General features: G+C 33.0%; 2 protein-coding genes across 3 annotated transcripts; both read left to right on the top strand.

The window, feature by feature from the left end:
* The first annotated feature begins 77 nt into the window (after positions 1–77).
* On the top strand, positions 78–10153 carry LOC100780995 (structural maintenance of chromosomes protein 2-1). Its single transcript, XM_003540475.5, has 20 exons — positions 78–475; positions 1450–2130; positions 2262–2405; positions 2503–2793; positions 2884–3069; positions 3149–3313; positions 3402–3461; positions 3693–3755; positions 4177–4268; positions 4658–4754; positions 5631–5747; positions 5909–6127; positions 6825–6965; positions 7041–7208; positions 7285–7469; positions 7582–7675; positions 7755–7843; positions 8477–8702; positions 9468–9542; positions 9719–10153. Exons 1-20 carry the CDS (start codon positions 158–160, stop codon positions 9836–9838), a joined length of 3531 nt encoding a protein of 1176 aa, XP_003540523.1. The 5' UTR covers positions 78–157; the 3' UTR covers positions 9839–10153.
* A 2219-nt stretch (positions 10154–12372) lies between these two features.
* Positions 12373–18143, top strand: LOC102660573 (probable disease resistance protein At1g61300). Of its 2 annotated transcripts, none has more exons than XM_006592898.4 (4): positions 12373–12574; positions 13624–13898; positions 14326–14409; positions 15253–18143. In XM_006592898.4, the coding sequence occupies exons 2-4, from the start codon at positions 13634–13636 to the stop codon at positions 17976–17978; spliced, it is 3075 nt and encodes a 1024-aa protein (XP_006592961.1). In that variant the 5' UTR covers positions 12373–12574; positions 13624–13633; the 3' UTR covers positions 17979–18143. The 2 variants fall into 2 exon arrangements, with proteins under 2 accessions (XP_006592961.1, XP_006592960.1); XM_006592897.4 differs by having other exon boundaries at positions 12374–12574; positions 14317–14409.
* The last annotated feature ends 274 nt before the right edge of the window (positions 18144–18417 follow it).

Genomic DNA, 18417 nt, shown 5'->3' with positions numbered 1-18417 from the left:
CACGAATAGAGTATTTTTGATCAAGTAAAAAAAAAAAAATGCAAAACTTAAATAAAGTGGCGAAATCGAGGGTCATTTTGAATCTTGTTAAAATTTCCCGCCTTTGCTTTGCGAGTACCCTGAAAACGGCGTGGTTTCCTCCCCTCCCTCTCCGGCGATGTATATCAAGGAGATTTGCCTGGAAGGGTTCAAGTCCTACGCGACCCGCACCGTGGTTCCGGGCTTTGACCCTTTCTTCAACGCCATCACCGGCTTGAACGGTTCCGGCAAGTCCAACATCCTCGATTCCATCTGCTTCGTCCTCGGCATCACCAACTTGCAGCAGGTCAGGGCTTCCAACCTCCAGGAACTCGTATACAAGCAGGGCCAGGCCGGCATCACCAAGGCCACCGTCTCCGTCGTCTTCGACAACTCCCACAGCTCCAGAAGCCCTCTCGGATACGAAGGACACTCCGAGATCACAGTAACAAGACAGGTTCACTTTTTTAATTCTTCATTTTTTTATGACTGTAGCAACGAAGTTTGGATCTTGCACCCTAGCGTGTTAATTTGTTAGGTCTTGTCACCAAATTTTAAGTTTTATATGAATTTGATGTTTTAACTTTCCATTTTAAGATTTTTTTTTAAGGATTTTGACATTTGAATTGAAGAAATGGTGGAAGGAAAGAAAATTTTGACTTTTTATTTCTAGCAGTTAAGTTATTTATTTATTTATTTTAAATTTTTTAGTATACAATATGGGCAATGAAGTTGGAACTTACATAGGACCTCATACAAACTACCTGAATTCCTCACTACTTGGCCCAACTTAGTTTGCTAATTTTTGTAGTTTTGTCTTCTAGATTTCAGGTTTATTTGTGTCCGGTGCCTTAATTTTCCATTTTAAGGTTATTTTTAAGTTATGTATCAATTTTGTAGTTTTTTGTTGTTGAGATACTGTTTATTGTTTTTGTTTGATAATTAGCATTAAAAAATGTTATTATTTGAAATGAAATAAATCAGGATTTGTTTTTGGTTTTATCTTTCAGCTTTGTTTGCCTCCGATGCTTCAACTTTTCGGTTTTAGGGTACTTTACCACAAGTCATGGATTAAGTTTCCATTTTTAGGTTATTTTGGCGAGGAAGAATTACTACTGACAGTGTTAAATGTTTTTTACAATGTCATCCAGTCATTAATTGTTATCCATCAATTAGAATATACTGAAAGTCCTAACCCATTAGGGTCAGCCTACTGTCTGTGTGGGGAGGAGTTGAGCAGTACGCTTGAGGAGTTTAAAAGTTGCTTGAATTGATTTACTGTCTCTACCTTTATAAATTTAAAGCGGTTGTTTTTGTTTTAATAATGGGTTGAGTGAGTATTACATTTTAAAATAAAAAATTTGTTATTGATGATCCACTTTGAAAGTTCTCATTTTGTGTATTATGTTATGTGTTGGGGGTACAATTCAGATTGTGGTTGGGGGCAGGAACAAGTATTTGATCAATGGGAAGCTTGCACAGCCTAGTCAAGTTCAGAACCTTTTTCATTCAGTGCAGCTAAATGTTAATAATCCACATTTCCTTATAATGCAAGGGCGCATCACTAAGGTTTTAAATATGAAACCGCAAGAGATATTGTCTATGCTTGAGGAAGCTGCGGGGACGAGAATGTATGAGACAAAGAAAGAGGCTGCTCTTAAAACACTTGAGAAGAAGCAGAGTAAGGTTGATGAGATTAACAAGCTTCTTGACCAGGAGATACTGCCTGCTCTGGAGAAGTTAAGGAAAGAAAAGACACAGTACATGCAATGGGCTAATGGCAATGCAGAGTTAGATAGGTTGAGAAGATTTTGTATTGCTTATGAGTATGTTCAAGCGAAGAGGATTAAAGACAATGCTGCTTCTGAGGTGGAAGAAGTGAAAGCCAGGATAGCCGAGATTGATGACGTTGCTAAGATAAATAAGGTGGAAATAAAGGAAATGGAGACCAAAATAACTCAGTTGACTGCTGAAAAGGAAGCAAACATGGGTGGAGAAATGAAATCTCTGTCCGAGAAGGTAGATGCACTTTCCCAGAATCTTGTGAGGGAGACATCTGTACTAAATAATAAAGAAGACACTTTGAGGAGTGAAGAAGCCAACAAAGCAAATGTATGTCAGTGATATTCTGGATTTGTTTGCTCAATTACAATACTATGTACCAAATTCTTATGCTGCTAATGTTTTGAAATATTTCTATTTTGTGAAGCTGATATTTGGGTTTTGAACCTTTGTGTTTTAAGCTTGTTAAAAATATTGAAGAATTGAAGCATTCTGTACAAGAGAAGGCCTCTGCTGTTAAAAAGGCTGAAGAGGGGGTGGCAGATCTGAAAAATAAAGTTGATGAGCTCACAAAGAGTCTAGAGGAGCATGAAAAAGAATACCAGGTAAAGGCTTAAGTTGCCTGGCTTTGTGATGTCTCTCAGTGGGATTTCTGTTAGATTGAGGTGTTAATTTTATCCTGTTGCTAAAAAATTTTGACAGGGTGTTTTAGCTGGCAAGAGCAGTGGTAATGAAGAGAAATGCTTAGAGGATCAATTAAGGGATGCAAAGGTAGCAGTTGGGAGTACTGAAACAGAATTGAAACAGCTGAAAGCCAAAATTAGCCATTGTGAAAAGGAACTGAAGGAGAAAACAAGTCAATTAAGGTCAAAATGTGAAGAAGCTAATGCTGTTGAAAATGAGCTCAGCACTAGAAAAAAAGATGTGGGGAATGTTAGAATGGAGTTGGAGTCTCTTTCTTATAAAGAGGGTGAGATGGAAGATTTACAAAAGGTTTGATTGGTTTCTCTTCTGCTAGTTGCTTTCCAATGTAAAAAGGTTTGAGTCTTGTTTAAATAAATTCTCCTGTAAATTATCATCTAGGAGCGTATGACTGAGATGGACTGTGTGCAAAAGTTGAAGGATGAAATACGCAATCTTTCAGCAAACCTGGCAAATGTTGAATTTACATACTGTGATCCTGTTAAGAATTTTGATAGGTCGAAGGTGAAAGGTGTTGTTGCAAAACTCATCAAAGTAAAGGATAGGTCCACAATGACTGCCCTAGAGGTTGGACAGCATAATAACTTGTACCTGAATTTATAAATGAAAATTCTTATGTTAAGCCTTGGAATATTGCCATTTTCAGGTTACAGCCGCTGGAAAGTTGTATAATGTTGTTGTCGACACAGAAAATACTGGAAAACAACTACTACAGAATGGCAATCTTAGAAGAAGAGTGACAATTATACCTCTGAACAAGATACAATCCTACAGTGTTTCCTCCAGAGTTCAACAAGCTGCTGTTAGATTGGTTGGTCTCTGCAATTTTTTTGTAATATACTTATCTACTTATTTTTTGCTATCACTAGCAGCTAAGATTTTTGTTACTTTCATTTCAGGTGGGCAAGGGAAATGCTGAAGTAGCTCTTTCTTTGGTTGGTTATGAAGAAGAATTGCGGGTTTGTTTCTTTGAATTTCAATTTATAATAATGCAATGATATCTAATGCATGGGTACTAAAGGCATTTTCCATACCAATTGGAAGTTCTAATATTCTTCTCCAGTTTTATTTTGCATTTTATCATGCCGGCTGTCTTGACCAGCTTCTGTCTGGAAATTTTGGTTAGATTTTAGGTTCCATTTTACGTTAGACTACACTCTCTTCTAACTAAATTTTATATTTGTTCCTAGAGTGCAATGGAATATGTATTTGGTTCAACCTTTGTCTGCAAAACCATTGACGCTGCAAAGGAGGTAATGAGTGATGCCCCCCCTTTTTTTCTGTTGATTTACATGAAACATTAATTTTATAATGTGGGATAAATCCTTAACTTATATTATGTTGTCCACATTTTGTACTTTAGATCTGCATTGTTCTTTTCATATGCATAACTTTGGAGCTTGATGGTCTTTTCTATAAGTATTTGGCTACTGTATGCTCAGCTCTTAAATGTTTTTGTAACATACTATAATTTCCTTACTGTACATTTACGTAATGTTAAATAGAAATGCTTTTAAACTCTGGTGCACAATGTCTGTATTTAACTAGTTGAGTCTTATTTGTTTTCATATGTGATACTTCATCTAATTTTTGGTTTTTACAATCATACTTGTCTATTCTACCACATGATCATCTTGCTCAAATTGTCTTGCATTTTTGTTGGATGCCTAATAGGTGGCATTTAATCGGGAGATTCACACCACAAGTGTCACTCTTGAAGGAGATATATTTCAGCCAAGTGGTCTTCTGACGGGTGGAAGCCGCAAGTATGGTGCTATCTTCTTTTATCATTATTACAATTGTAACTGGAATGCACATATATCTCCTATTCTCTGTACAATATGCTGATCTGAAAAGCATAGAATATTATGAGTTTTTAACAAGTTTACAGAATTTATTTGTTTTAGCTGAACAAGTACTGTTCTCTACTAACCAATGCAGTCCCTTAGTTGTTGAATGCTAGTATCTGATGGCATTTTAAGCAATCACACACACACATAAATATATATATATATATATATAAACTTTCGTACCCCATTGCCCAGAGGCTCTTCGCTATGCGAAGGTATGGGGGAGGGATGTTGTACGCAGCCTTACCCTTGCATATGCAAAGATGCTGTATTTCTGGATATGTTATGACTGTTTGTTGTAACAGGGGAGGTGGTGATCTTTTGGGGCAACTTCATGCTTTGTCTGAGGCTGAGTCAAAACTTTCAGTGCATCAAAGAAGGTTGTCAGAGATTGAGGCAAAGGTAGACTATGAACACACCTTTTTCCAGAATAACATGGAAACTTAGAAAACACTTTGATCCTTCTGGCATTTCACTTCAGGCAAAGTCACCAAATCACTGCTTTTGGGGGCACACTGCCAAAATAAGAAATGCATATGATAAATTGCTCTCTTTAAAGATCCAGTTTTCCTCAAAATTTCATAAATGTCTGCCCCAACTAAAAGATTTCATGTTTTGGAGACCTTGGACTACTAAGATAGATCAGCAAGCCAACACTATTGGAGAATTGGTGTTGACTTGAAAATAGGTCAATGCAATAATAATCTTCAGTGGAATCTAAAGTTGAAATCCTATTGGAAAAGAGTAAATTATCCTATAGAGAGCTTTCAATTTAAAGTTTCTCAATCAGGAAAGTTTCAACAAAAATAAAATTCCAAGAAGTAGAAGTTTAAAGATTGAAAGCTTCATTGTTCATATGAAATGGTGGTGTGGTGTGAGAGGATAAAATATTATGGCAGGGATAAGAGTACATGCTAGTTGGTTTCACAATGTTTCGGTTTAGCATTTGTTAGAAATGGATTAAGCTTATCCCCAAAAGTTACCTCTCGGAGAGATGGTTGCCAAGTAGTAATTTGACCATATTTCTACACATATTTTGTCTTAATACATTTTACAAAGGCATACAAAAAAATAGTGCTGTTATGTATGGACTGAACTCAACTCTCATTATGATTTTCTTTTGACTTGGGAGATTTGTTACACATATATTTGTGTATTGATTACTTTAATTTTTATAATCTTCAAGCTTAGTCATTTTTCTATCCCAATTTTTTTGTATATGAGCTCATAATTTCAATCTTATAAATCTTTGTATTGTCTTTTTATATTCAAATCCAGATCTCAAAGCTCCTCCCACTTCAGAAAAAATTTATAGATCTCAAAGCACAATTAGAACTGAAGTTGTACGACCTTTCATTGTTTCAGAGCAGAGCTGAGCAAAATGAGCATCATAAGGTTTTGATTCCTTTCTTTTTGTCTAAATTCTAAAATTGATTCATGAACAAACACTGCAATTCTACCTTAGTTCCATGTAACTTCCAATGTTATTTTTCTCCATGTTAATCATCTTTGTCTGCTCCTTTTCACCCTAATCCTCATCTCATTTTTCTTTATAGCTCGGAGAATTAGTGAAGAAGATTGAGCAAGAGCTTAATGAAGTAAAATCTACAGTGAAGGACAAGCAACTTTTATATAAGGACTGTGTTAAAACTGTTTCATCTCTTGAGAAATCAATCAAAGATCATGACAATAACAGAGAAAGTAGGCTAAAAGGCTTGGAGAAAAAGATAAAGACAATCAAATCTCAAATGCAGTCATCATTAAAAGATCTGAAGGTATGCTTGAAAATTTATTATTTTTAAATCATATCATGATTCATTTAACTGATTTATAACAACTGGATAATTGTCAAGTAGTTAGTTGTACTTGTAAAACTCTAGTTTGTAAGCATGTGCCAAAATCATGTTTGGATGAAAGATTGGATTTTCTGTGATGGCCTATTGGAGATTTCCATTATGGCCATGGTGCAATGGAACTTTTGATAGGCCAATATTTGACCATAGTTGAAGGTATATTTAATTCGTGTTATGTCCTCATTCTTCAATTGCTAGAGGATGTGGTTGATTGGCATGTGTGTTTTTTATGCAATGTTTGACAATGGTCCCTGCAATTGTTGAAAGTAGCTAGCATAATTGAATTTTTAGAACTTTTATACTTTTTCTTTACAGTCCTGTCTTCGCATATGTTTGAGACATTTTTGAGTGAATAAACTAGCATATTGGGTGTCAGTGATATAGATTGTGGAATCAGCTAGAAACTAGAAAGCAAAACAGTTCACACTGACGATCTTAAGTCAAGAGTGGGGAATGTGGTTTATAGGTTGTCGTTGAAGAAAAACACAGGGATACAATTTCAATAATTTTTAGCACTCAGAATTAATAATAAACTAAAATAGATAGTGTAACCAACTAAACCAAGTAAGTAATTAATCACTACAGAGGGATAATTAATTGGTTGCTTGCTGGTTTGTAGGGACATGATAGTGAAAAGGAGAGACTTGTAATGGAAATGGAAGCTGTTATACAGGAGCAAGCATCTTTGGAGAATCAGTTAGCATCATTGGGAACACTGATCAGTAATCTTGCCTCTGAAGTAGAAGAACAAAGATCCAGTGTAAGCATTTGTAATTATTTTCATTAGTTCTCTTTCTGTAGAGGAAGATTGTGTTCTCAACCCTTTGAGGTACAGGTTGTTGCTGCACGGGATAATCTTGATCAAGTTCAGTCACAGCTGAAATCAGTTCGCCTAAAAATGAAGGAATGTGATCAGGAAATCAGTGCTATTATTAAAGAGCAGCAAAAGCTTGAACATAAAATTAGTGAGAGTAATCTTGAAAGGAAGAGGATGGAAAATGAGGTAATATTTAACAGCGCTTTTCTGTATAACTTGGAATTGTGTGCTGAAGAACAATCTCGTCATTCTATTATTCTAGGTAAAACGAATGGAGATGGAACAGAAAGACTGCTCTGTGAGAGTAGATAAATTAATAGAGAAGCATGCATGGATTGCTTCTGAAAAACAGTTGTTTGGTAGAAGTGGAACTGATTATGATTTTTCTTCTCGTGATCCTACTAAAGCTAGGGAAGAACTTGAGAAGCTTCAGGCTGAACAATCTGGGTGTGTTGCTTTGAAAGTCTAACATTACTAATATCAATTCATGTGCAACTACAATTAGATATCCTCATTTACTGTGGTGACACTTTTGTTTTTATTGTTTTGCATCCATAAGGCTTGAGAAAAGGGTGAACAAGAAAGTGATGGCAATGTTTGAGAAGGCTGAAGATGAGTACAATGATTTGATGTCCAAAAAAAACATAATTGAGGTAATTTCCAATCTATTTCCACATTTTTCTAACTTTCTTCCATAAATGCTTAATCTATTTATCTATTTATTTTTCCTAGAATGACAAGTCTAAAATCAAGATGGTGATTGAAGAGCTAGATGAGAAGAAGAAGGAGACACTAAATGTTACCTGGATCAAAGTGAATAAGTGAGTTATTATTATTATTTTCTTTAATGTAATTTGATCCGTTCAATTTATACTTGTTGGATATGAAACCATTTTTTCGCATGATAACTTTCTGCTTTTTGATTGTTGAGTGTGTTAAGATGATATAAGATCCTTGTGATCAAACAGTCAAGAGGTTGATTCTTGCCTCATAATCCATGTTAAAAGTTGAGTTTCAGTATATAGATTTTTTTTGGAAAGTGGTGTTTTCATTCCTCTCGATGAAAAATGGGATTACAGGGCAGCATAAAAAAGGAAGATGTACACAAATTTGGGATCCAGAAAGTCCTATCACTATCAAAGGAAAAAATCTAATCTGTTGGAACAAAAGTGACTTTATAAACAAGAAATCCCTTTAAAACAGGAAATATATAATTACAGCTTGCCCAAAATGTTGTACCCTAAATCCCTAAAAAAAACAGAATCAGTCTATTATGGCTGATTATTGTTCTATGGGCGTGTTAGTCTATTAGATATAACATCAATCATGAGACTTCACTTAAGCTTTTGGAAGAATTAGTTTGTAACAGACTGAATTACTGACTACCCGATTATTTTATTGTTCTATTTCATTTGATAATGGTTGAGTATTATGTTTTTATTTTGTTCATCCAGTGACTTTGGATCCATCTTTTCTATGCTACTACCGGGAACAATGGCCAAGTTAGAACCTCCAGAAGGATGCAGCTTCCTTGATGGTCTTGAGGTTCGTGTTGCATTTGGAAGTGTGTGGAAGCAATCATTGTCTGAATTAAGTGGAGGTCAGCGATCACTGCTTGCACTTTCTCTGATTCTGGCACTGCTTCTGTTCAAACCTGCTCCACTTTACATCCTTGATGAGGTATGTTTTACATTAGTTTCTTTGTATTTTTTTTAGAATCCCAGTAAAACAGAAGCAGTGAAATACTGAAATCATCTAAGTTTGCCTTAATTCATGACACTAAAGGGTCTGCATTGAATTCGGAACAGTAAAGAGTCTGCATTGAATTCGTAACAGTGAAATACTAAAATCATCTAAGTTTGCCTCTATAATGTATACACATGTGGATCCTGTAAAAAACCTTGTGATCTGAGTTGTAGATGCATCATGCATGACACTTAACCTAGCCCCAATAGAAGAAAAGTGCAAATGTCTATACAGAATCAGTTGCAAATGTCTAAGATTAGCAAATAGAAGAAAAGTGCTCTTGAAAGGTTCATTCACATTTAAATTTAATAAAGAGCAGTAGATTTTCATCTTTAAGGGGAGACACCTGGAAAATCAATGGAATTTTAGCATCATTCAAGGGAGGAAGAAGTGTAATTCGTCCTATTTCTTATCAGCATCTTTGAAAATGCTGATGAGTGATGACAATTAAACTTAAAGGAGTGTAATAGTAGGGTTCCCCCCCGAGATAATAAGTCCTAAGTAGAATATGTAAAAATGAAAACAAGTGAAACTGGATGATGGACTGGTTTGTAATAATATAGATCTAGTTACGTACTATTTTAATGATAGATAGGTTGATAAATTCATGGTTATTTGATAGGTTTGATGGATTGAGCATTCTCGATAAATTAATAGGCATAGTGGTTGGGTCAAATGTTAATTGTTTAATTCTTGCAGGTTGATGCAGCTCTTGATTTGAGCCACACACAAAACATAGGGAGAATGATAAAGGCTCACTTTCCGCACTCTCAGGTAGAGGATAATTGTTGATGTTGTCGTGTGATTTTTTTGGTTTCTTGTATACTTCTCCTTTTGGTTCTGCTATTGTTAAATTCATTCTGACATGTCATTTTCAAAGTTCCTGCTAGTGACAGTTCAGCATCCAATAAGTTGAATAACCTCATTTCTTTGGTTCTTTTGATTTGCAGTTTATTGTGGTTTCCTTGAAGGAAGGCATGTTCAATAATGCAAATGTTCTTTTCCGGACAAAATTTGTGGATGGTGTTTCAACTGTTCAGCGAACTGTTGCAGCTAAACAAAGCAAATAATGTGTTTGCTTCACCGATCTGTTACAGGTCTAGCACTTGTTCATCTTCAGGGAAAGTAGAAATGTAGGTAATGCCTGTAATTTACAAGCTTTTATGTAATTTGAACATTAGGTAAGGTCCATATGTGATAATGTTGTTTCTATAGAGTAATTTAGAAGTTATGATATAGTGCTAATGTAACTAATGATATTCCTCCTGATGTAACTAATGATAAACACTAACGAGGATGGGGTTAACATGGGTGTGTTTGAATATGGATGATCTGGTTCTGTATAAGAAAGTATATATAAGAATGGGAATGATTTGTCATATTCTAACTGTTTACTCATTCCATTTTATTTTCCAAGTAAAATAGAGGGGCTTGCAAAACAATCGACCATGGGCCAAATTTTCAAGATGATGTCATCATTTTGTTTGATTTGTTGGGACTGAACTCAACAAGTAAAATAGAGGAACATGATATTATATTCTCAACAAGGTTAGGGACTCAATTAATTGGTATGTGTTGTTTTATTATTGAGAAAGAAATTAACATGTTAATATAGGGTGTAATAGAAAATTAGTTAACAATTTTCATAATTAATTTTTTTTTATGTTCTAAAAATATAATTGAACAAGAATATATAAATTTTACATTTTTTCATCAAATAATTTTAAGTCTCAAAGAAACATTAAAACAAAAATAATTACCAAATAAGTTTTATTTTAATTTTAAAATAATTTTGAAGGAAAAAATCTGGCTTAAATAGAAATTTAGTACAGATAGGAATATTTATTTTGCTAAACTTGATTAGAAGCAAATTAAGGAATGTTACCAATAACTAAGTCATTGTTTGAGTGGTATTGTGGTACTGGCTTGATCCTTAACCAATGGATAAGTCTTAAAAAATATGATTGAAAATGAGAGATTTTATTAATTAGTTAATTTTTTGATGAAAATTAATTATCAACAAAATCAATAGTATTCACTCTCAATTTGTTGTGTAAAACTAAAATGGCTGGATGGACATAATACACCCAATAATGCTTTCTTGGCTAAATATATATTTTGGTATCCGGAAGTGTAAGACGATTTTAAAATAATTCTTGAAAAATGAAATTTTAAACTTAATTTTTGGATATTAAAATAGATATTTACCTTCCTTTCTTTCCACGGGTTGCTTGGTTGTTACTATCTCACTTATTAATTTCTTCAAAATGAATGGAGTTATGTAAAGTGATTTTTTTAAATTAAATTAATGACATTTTTAGTTTTATTTTTACATACTTTACTTTTTAATTTAATTTTTTATATTAACGTATATTAATTTTTATGATAAAAATTAAAATTAAAATAAATATCGCGTATAACACACAGATAGAAAGTAAAAACCAGTATTTTACAAATCAAGTCCTCATTGTCCATTTGTGCAAGACTTTTTAGTCATAGTCAGAACACATAACACTCACAAGTCACAATTTGAGGTATTTTTATTTATTTATTTTGTTCTCCCAATAAAAAAAAGGTTCATTTCCATTTAGGAAATACTATTTTTAACTCTGTAGGATGAATTTGAGGAATTAAAAAAAACAAATTAGTTCTTTAAATTGAAGATGGGGAATTAAAAATAATATTTCGTGAATTTAAAAGATTAAAAAGAATTTTTTTTAATTGAGAGATCAAACTTAAAAGTATTTTAAATTTAAAAGAATAAAAATATATTTAAATTTATTTTTAAACTTCAAGTACGAGATACTCGAGGTTTTTTTTAAAGTATAATAATGAACCGTACTTATTATTATTATTATTATTATTATTATTATATATTTCCTTCCTCTTTATTTATAAGAAATAATTTATTGAATTATGCTTATTAAAAAAATTAATTAATTTAGATATTAACATTAAATTTATCTTTAAATGTAATTTTTTTAAAAAAATTTATCCTTAATATTGATAAGAATTTATTCATCTTTTCCAATCTTCTTTGTAGGAGAGAAAAAATGACAGTTTAAATTACTGTTCATTTAATTATAAATTAAAAAAATAAGGATATTTTAATAAAAAAATAATTAATACATAAAAGAGATGAAATGAAATTTTATAATAAAATACAAAAAAATTTGTTGACTATGAATTATAAATAGAAAAAAATACTAATAACATTCTCTCTTACACATTCTCTCAAATACTTTCTATGATTGATGAAAGTCTTTTTAAATCATCAATTTTGATGAGTTTTGATTCTCATTTAATATAAATCAGAAAAAAGAATCATGAAAAGAAAAATTTACCAAAAATTGTAATTTCTAATAAACAATAATCAATCTTAAAAATAGAGTTTGAAGAGGGAAAGTATAGCTACCATTTGTCTAAATTAGAAACGAAAGGAATAAATGACTGTGGGTCTCGTGACTTGGTAGTTGGTAGTAAGCATTGTCTTTTTCCCGGAAGGTGACATTGTCCTTTTAGGACCACAAATGAAGCCATCATTAGTCACAATTTCACATTTTGAGTAATTTCCAGGAAATTGCAAGTCTTCTGAGAAAGTCCGCGTCCAAATAGTTGATAAAGAATACCCAACCCTTTGAACATCCTAATCCTATATAATAGAGCCATTGAGTTCAGAGGCAAGTTCCAGTTCTGAAGAGAAAATCTCCCTTCTTTCACTAGTAAAATTTTCAGATATTCAAATAGATCCCGTTGCTGCATTCAGTAATCACAACCACCTGGAACGCCATTATTCAATTCAATTGGTAATTCCATTTCTTTCTCTTTGCTTTTGTAATCAAAATTGATTCATATATGCATGATTTACCACTTTGTTACACCAGACATGAGACTTTCTTTTACTTATTATTTTTTTTATTATCTGATTTTGCATATCCTAATTGTTGGATATCCAATAGCTTGGAAAACAAAGTTAATAGGAACTGTGAATGGGGTTGCTTAAAACACTTTTAACTGCTTTTTTTTTTTTTTTAACAACACTTTAACTGTTTAAATGAAAGTTAATCTAAATCCTTAGAAATATAATTTCTTACTTTATTTTCTACTAAAATTGGTTTTAATCCTTCATCTTTCAAATTATTTATTTTGGTCTTTTAACTAAAATTTGAATTAAAATTGTCTTTTGAAACAATCATCATTTTTTATTTATTTGAGGACATGGTTTTGATTTTATTAATTCCATACATATAAAATTTATTTGGTTTGATTCACTTAATTTTTTTTTATAGAAACTAATTAATATTTGAATAAACAAGGGGATATAAACATGATAAAAAAAATGTGAAAAGTAAGATTTTCAATCTAAAAAAATGAATGATATTGAATTTTAGTTTTCCAATTGTTCGTAGAGTCCCTTTTTACCATCATTATGGCCTTTTATTTAAACATTAGTTTATGGCCTTTTATTTGAAGATTAGTTAGATTGCATAGATTTCTTATAGGTGAATTTAAGGTAGCAAAGTTCATTTTTGAATTAATCAAAATTAAGCACTTGTTATTATTTTGTTCCTTAAATATATGTTAATATAACTGCTTAAATCACACATGTTGGACTAACATGATTAACGAAATACACTTTCAAGATTTTTTTTAGTTTTTGAAACTATTACATCGTTATAAACTTCTAGGGACCAAAATAACCTTTTACTCAATGAATTTCATTAAACTTCACAAAATATAGGTATAATTTATTCATTTAATGAATGTGTTAAGTCAAACATAGATGTCCTCTTTCGTTGTATGGTATAATAAGGCACATATAATGCATAATATTTAAAATTAATTTTGTGTTAAGGAAATAAATCATGGGTCGACCTAGAGGTGATGAAAAGTACTGGAATGAAGTAACGAGTTTTGAAGAGAACGGGAAGCAGAAGTGGAAGTGCAAGCATTGTGAAAAAACGTATGGTGGAGGTTATTCAAGAATTAAACTGCATTTAGATAAAGAACAAAAAGGACAAGGCATTACTAAATGCCCCGTTTATTGTAGCAATGAAGAAGTTCTCAACATCATTGCTTCCACTTCAATCCATCCACAAGAAACTGTAAATACACTGAATCCATTACAAGGTAAGTAACATGCTCATCAGCATTTTTAGATAGGAATGGAAATCGTGACCTTTACTTTTATGATGCTTCTAAAACCTCTTTAAATCATATATTTGAATATATTTCTATCCTATTTAAATGTTCTATAGTTTTTAACTCATAACTATTTTTGCCTAGTAATTAGTTATGTTTTTACTTTGGCTTAACTATAATAGTCTCAAACTTCTAAACTAAGGTCCCAAAGTAACTATGTATTAATAATTTAATAATATGATATAATAATAACACTTCTATGTGTGTGTGTGCTCGTACTCTTTCTTCAAAATATTTTATCATCTTTGAACTGATAAGTTAGTCTTATATTATTTTACAATATTTTTCTTGAAGTTGAAAAATTGAATCTTGGATTTTTTTTAATCCATCTCGTATTGCATTGAAGTGGTTGAAGATGTTGTTGCTGGCGAAATGATTGTCCCTGTTGGTGCTCCAATTAACCATCAAACAAATAATGAATCAACAAGTTTATTCGAAGGTACATATCCTAGGTACCCATTATTTGAGTTGGTTTACTTTAGACATGTGCTTTTATTTTTTAGGTAGTAAAATATACATTTATTTTCAATAATCAATTTTATTATTTATCGTACATGTGAGAAAAAATGATAGTCATATCAAATAAACTAGCCCTAGCCTATTTAGTCTTGACTTATGTGTACTAAATCTGGTTGATGAGATTGAGTCATCTCACTTTTAAAAATTATGATTAAAATAAATTTTTCTTATACCAACAATTCCAAGATGTCTTCATTGAGGCAAATGTCCCAATTGAGACTAATTAAAATATGATGTAACAAGGTTGGGCGAAGATGACCTAATTGAGGTTGAGAAAAGATATCTCAATTGAGGTTAGTTAAAAGAAGTCCCAACCAAGATTGAGTCAAAGATGATCCAATTGAAGTTAACTGAAAATTCCTCAATTCAGACTGATCCGATCAATGATATCTTGTCAAGGTTGAAATAAGGATACTCGATCAAGGTTTGTCAAAGATGACCTTACTTATGTTGACCAAAGGATCATTATGGTGGGCCTAATGGACCAGTTCGAAGGCCTATGGTCAAAATGAATGGTCTATAAAATAGGATTGTCTAAGAAACTTCCTAATTAGTAACTTATAAATATTTCATCATGTTTGAGGAAGTAAGTTATACTCTTATCATTACTGTTTTACAAAATTATTTGAACATATGATATTTTAATTTTATTAAAATATTAAATTCTTCTATAAAAACTCCTCCTGTAAACACGTTGGAGAGCTTTATGTTTTTAAGGTTGAACTTTATGTGATGTTCCATAATTTTAAAAAAAATGAAACAGGTTGGGCACCAGAGCATGCTATTGTCGGAAGCAACAATTCGAATGGTATTTTCCAAAGTAAGATTAGTGTGATAAATGAGTTGGTTTCCGATCTATCAAGAGAGGAAGATGACATCAAGGAACAATTAGAATGGCTAGAATCTCGCGGCAAGAAGCGCAAGGGTGATGTTGATGACTGGATGGATGAACTACGAGACCTGAAGAAACATGTTGCTGATGTGGATTGGTTAGGGTTCACTAACTTTTATGCATCGGATTTGGTTGATAAATTGCGAAAGCATAAGATTGATAAGCCTCTGGTGTTGTCAAATGAATTTGTTGGTGAACAATTTGAGTTAAATGTTGGAAAGATGTGGAAGCTTCTGGTGGATGACCAAGTTTTCGTTATTGGCATAAATGGAATGGGGGGAGTGGGGAAAACATTCCTAGCAACTTATATGGAGAATGAGATAAAAAGAAAGGGAAGTTTCAGGCATGTCTTCTGGGTCACTGTTTCTCATGATTTCACCACTTTCAAATTGCAACATCAGATTGCAAAAAAAATAGGGGTAAAACTTGATGGAGATGATGAGAGATGTAGAGCAACAATTTTGTCATCGGAGTTGGAGAAAATAGAAAATTCAGTACTTATTTTGGATGATGTTTGGAGATATATTGATCTACAAAAGGTGGGAATTCCTCTTAAAGTAAATGGCAAAGTAAATGGCATTAAGTTGATCATGACAAGTCGTTTGAAACATGTGTGTCGACAGATGGATTGCCTACCAGATAATACAATACAAATATACCCTTTGAAAAAAGAAGAAGACGAAGAAGAAGATTGGGAGTTATTTTTGCTAAAACTTGGACACCATGGAACACCCGCAACACTTCCCCCTCAAGTAGTGGAGATTGCAAGATCTGTTGTAAGGAAGTGTGATGGTTTACCACTTGCAATCAATGTGATGGCTAGAACCATGAAAGGTTGTTATGACACTATTATGTGGAAACATGAATTGAATAAACTTGAAAATTTGGAGATGGGAGAAGAGGTGAAGGAAGAAGTCTTCACAGTACTAAAACGTAGCTATGATAATTTAATTGAAAAGGACCTGCAAAAGTATTTGTTATATTTTGCACAGATACCAAACAATTCTGGTTTCCAGTCAAAAAGCTACTTAGTTAAAAAGCTTGTTGAGAGTGGTTTGTTAAAAAATGTAAAGAGGAGTTTGAGGGAAGTATTTGATGAGGCGTGTGCCATGGCGAATAAACTCGTAGACCATTCTTTGTTTGTGGGTTATGATTACCATACAAAAATGCATGGTCTGGTGAGGAACATGGCATGCCGTATCTTGAATGAGAGTAACAATTACATGGTGAAATGTGAAGGAAATTTGAGTGAGATACCTGACGTGAAGGAGTGGATAGTTGATTTGGAGGTAGTTTCATTGGGGGGAAACAGAATAAAAGAAATCCCAGAAGGCATATCACCTAATTGTCCACGCTTGTCCACCTTGATTTTATCTGGTAATTGTATCGGCCACATTCCGGAGGGTTTTTTCATACACATGAATGCTCTAACAGTACTTAATATATCATATAATGATTTCTTGACATCTTTGCCGCATTCGCTGTCCAACTTGAGGTCTCTTGTTTCTTTAGTGCTCCAAAATTGTTCAAATTTGGAATATATACCTCCATTGGGAGAGCTACAAGCATTGTCAAGATTGGACATTTCAGGTTGTTCGATTCGCCAAGTACCAGAAGGCTTGAAAAATCTAATAAACTTGAAATGGCTTGATATGTCCATAAATGAGCATTTAACGCTGGCACCAAGATGTGTACTGCCCGGTTTGACCAATTTGCAATATCTGGATCTCCGTTGTGATTCAGCTATAATAGCAGAAGATGTACAAGGGATGAGTATGCTTGAATGTTTTGGAGGAATCTTTCTCGGCAAAGATAATTACAATAGTTACGTGCAAGAAATTCTGGACAGAGGTCATGGACCTAAAACTTATGATATCCATGTAGAAGATGTTAGGGATCTGATATTTGCATTTGATATTGATGATCCAGTTTCTCTATACGAAGATCATCAAAATGTACGGTTTTGGCAATGCGAAGGATTGCTGTATTTACTACCCAGAGACCTTAAGAAATTGAGTATGGAACGCAATGATCAATGGGTGTGCTTATGTGGTGCTCTGTCATCAAGTGGTCCTCTTTCTTCTTTGAATCAAATTGATATTATTGGCGGCTGTAAGCTGAAGAGCTTGTTCTGTTTGTCTAGCTCTTGTTCCTTATGCACTAATATCCAAAACCTTCAAGTTTTGAATATTTATGGTTTAGATAGTTTCACTGCAATCTGTGAGGAAGATGCTGTTGATTTAACACGATCTTTGTCTCCAAGGGGTGTGTTCTCAAATCTCAAGAAATTTCAGCTCAGCCAATGCCATGAAATAGAGACGTTGCTGACACCATTGTTAGTGCCACAACTTCAAAACCTAGAGGTTTTATCGGTCGAGAGCTGTAGGTCCATGAGAGAGATATTTGCAGTGAGTAATAGTGGCAATGATGATAATTTCAACATTATACTCCCCAAATTGATCAGATTGCGGTTGTGGAATTTACCAGAATTGACGACCGTGTGCAGAGAAATTTTAGTATGTGGATCTGCGGATATATTGTTCATTAATCATTGTCCCAAATTAGAAAGGCTACCAAGAATCGTCGTGTATGATTGATTGTGTTGATTCTGATTTTGATATTTTATTATGTCTCTTAGTATTCACATTCCTAATTCATGTACATACAAAATAAAATTCTGATTTACTTGCTGAAATACAAAACTGATTTTTACTGTTGTGAGTCCTAATCCAGAGGATGAATGTATTTCTTATTTCTGGCCATCCCAATTCCGGATAAATGAATATTGTCTTACTAATAGATCACCAATTAAATATTATCATTCTTTAAAATGATTTTTTTAAAAAAGAATATCAATATTATTTTCAAACAAAGTGTTATGCAACTTAAAGAGGAAGAAGGTTTTTTCTTCTCTTCAACCATGCATAATGCTTGCATGCGTTGCTGAACCTTATATATATATTCCTGGTCGTTCTCAAGGGAAAAATATTATTGATATTCCTCTCGAAAGAGAGATAAAAGAGTATTTCTCTCGAA

The sequence above is a fragment of the Glycine max genome, chromosome 12, assembly GCF_000004515.6.
Source record: "Glycine max cultivar Williams 82 chromosome 12, Glycine_max_v4.0, whole genome shotgun sequence".
NCBI classification, from domain to species: domain Eukaryota; kingdom Viridiplantae; phylum Streptophyta; class Magnoliopsida; order Fabales; family Fabaceae; genus Glycine; species Glycine max.
This window is presented reverse-complemented; position numbering and strand designations above follow the sequence as displayed.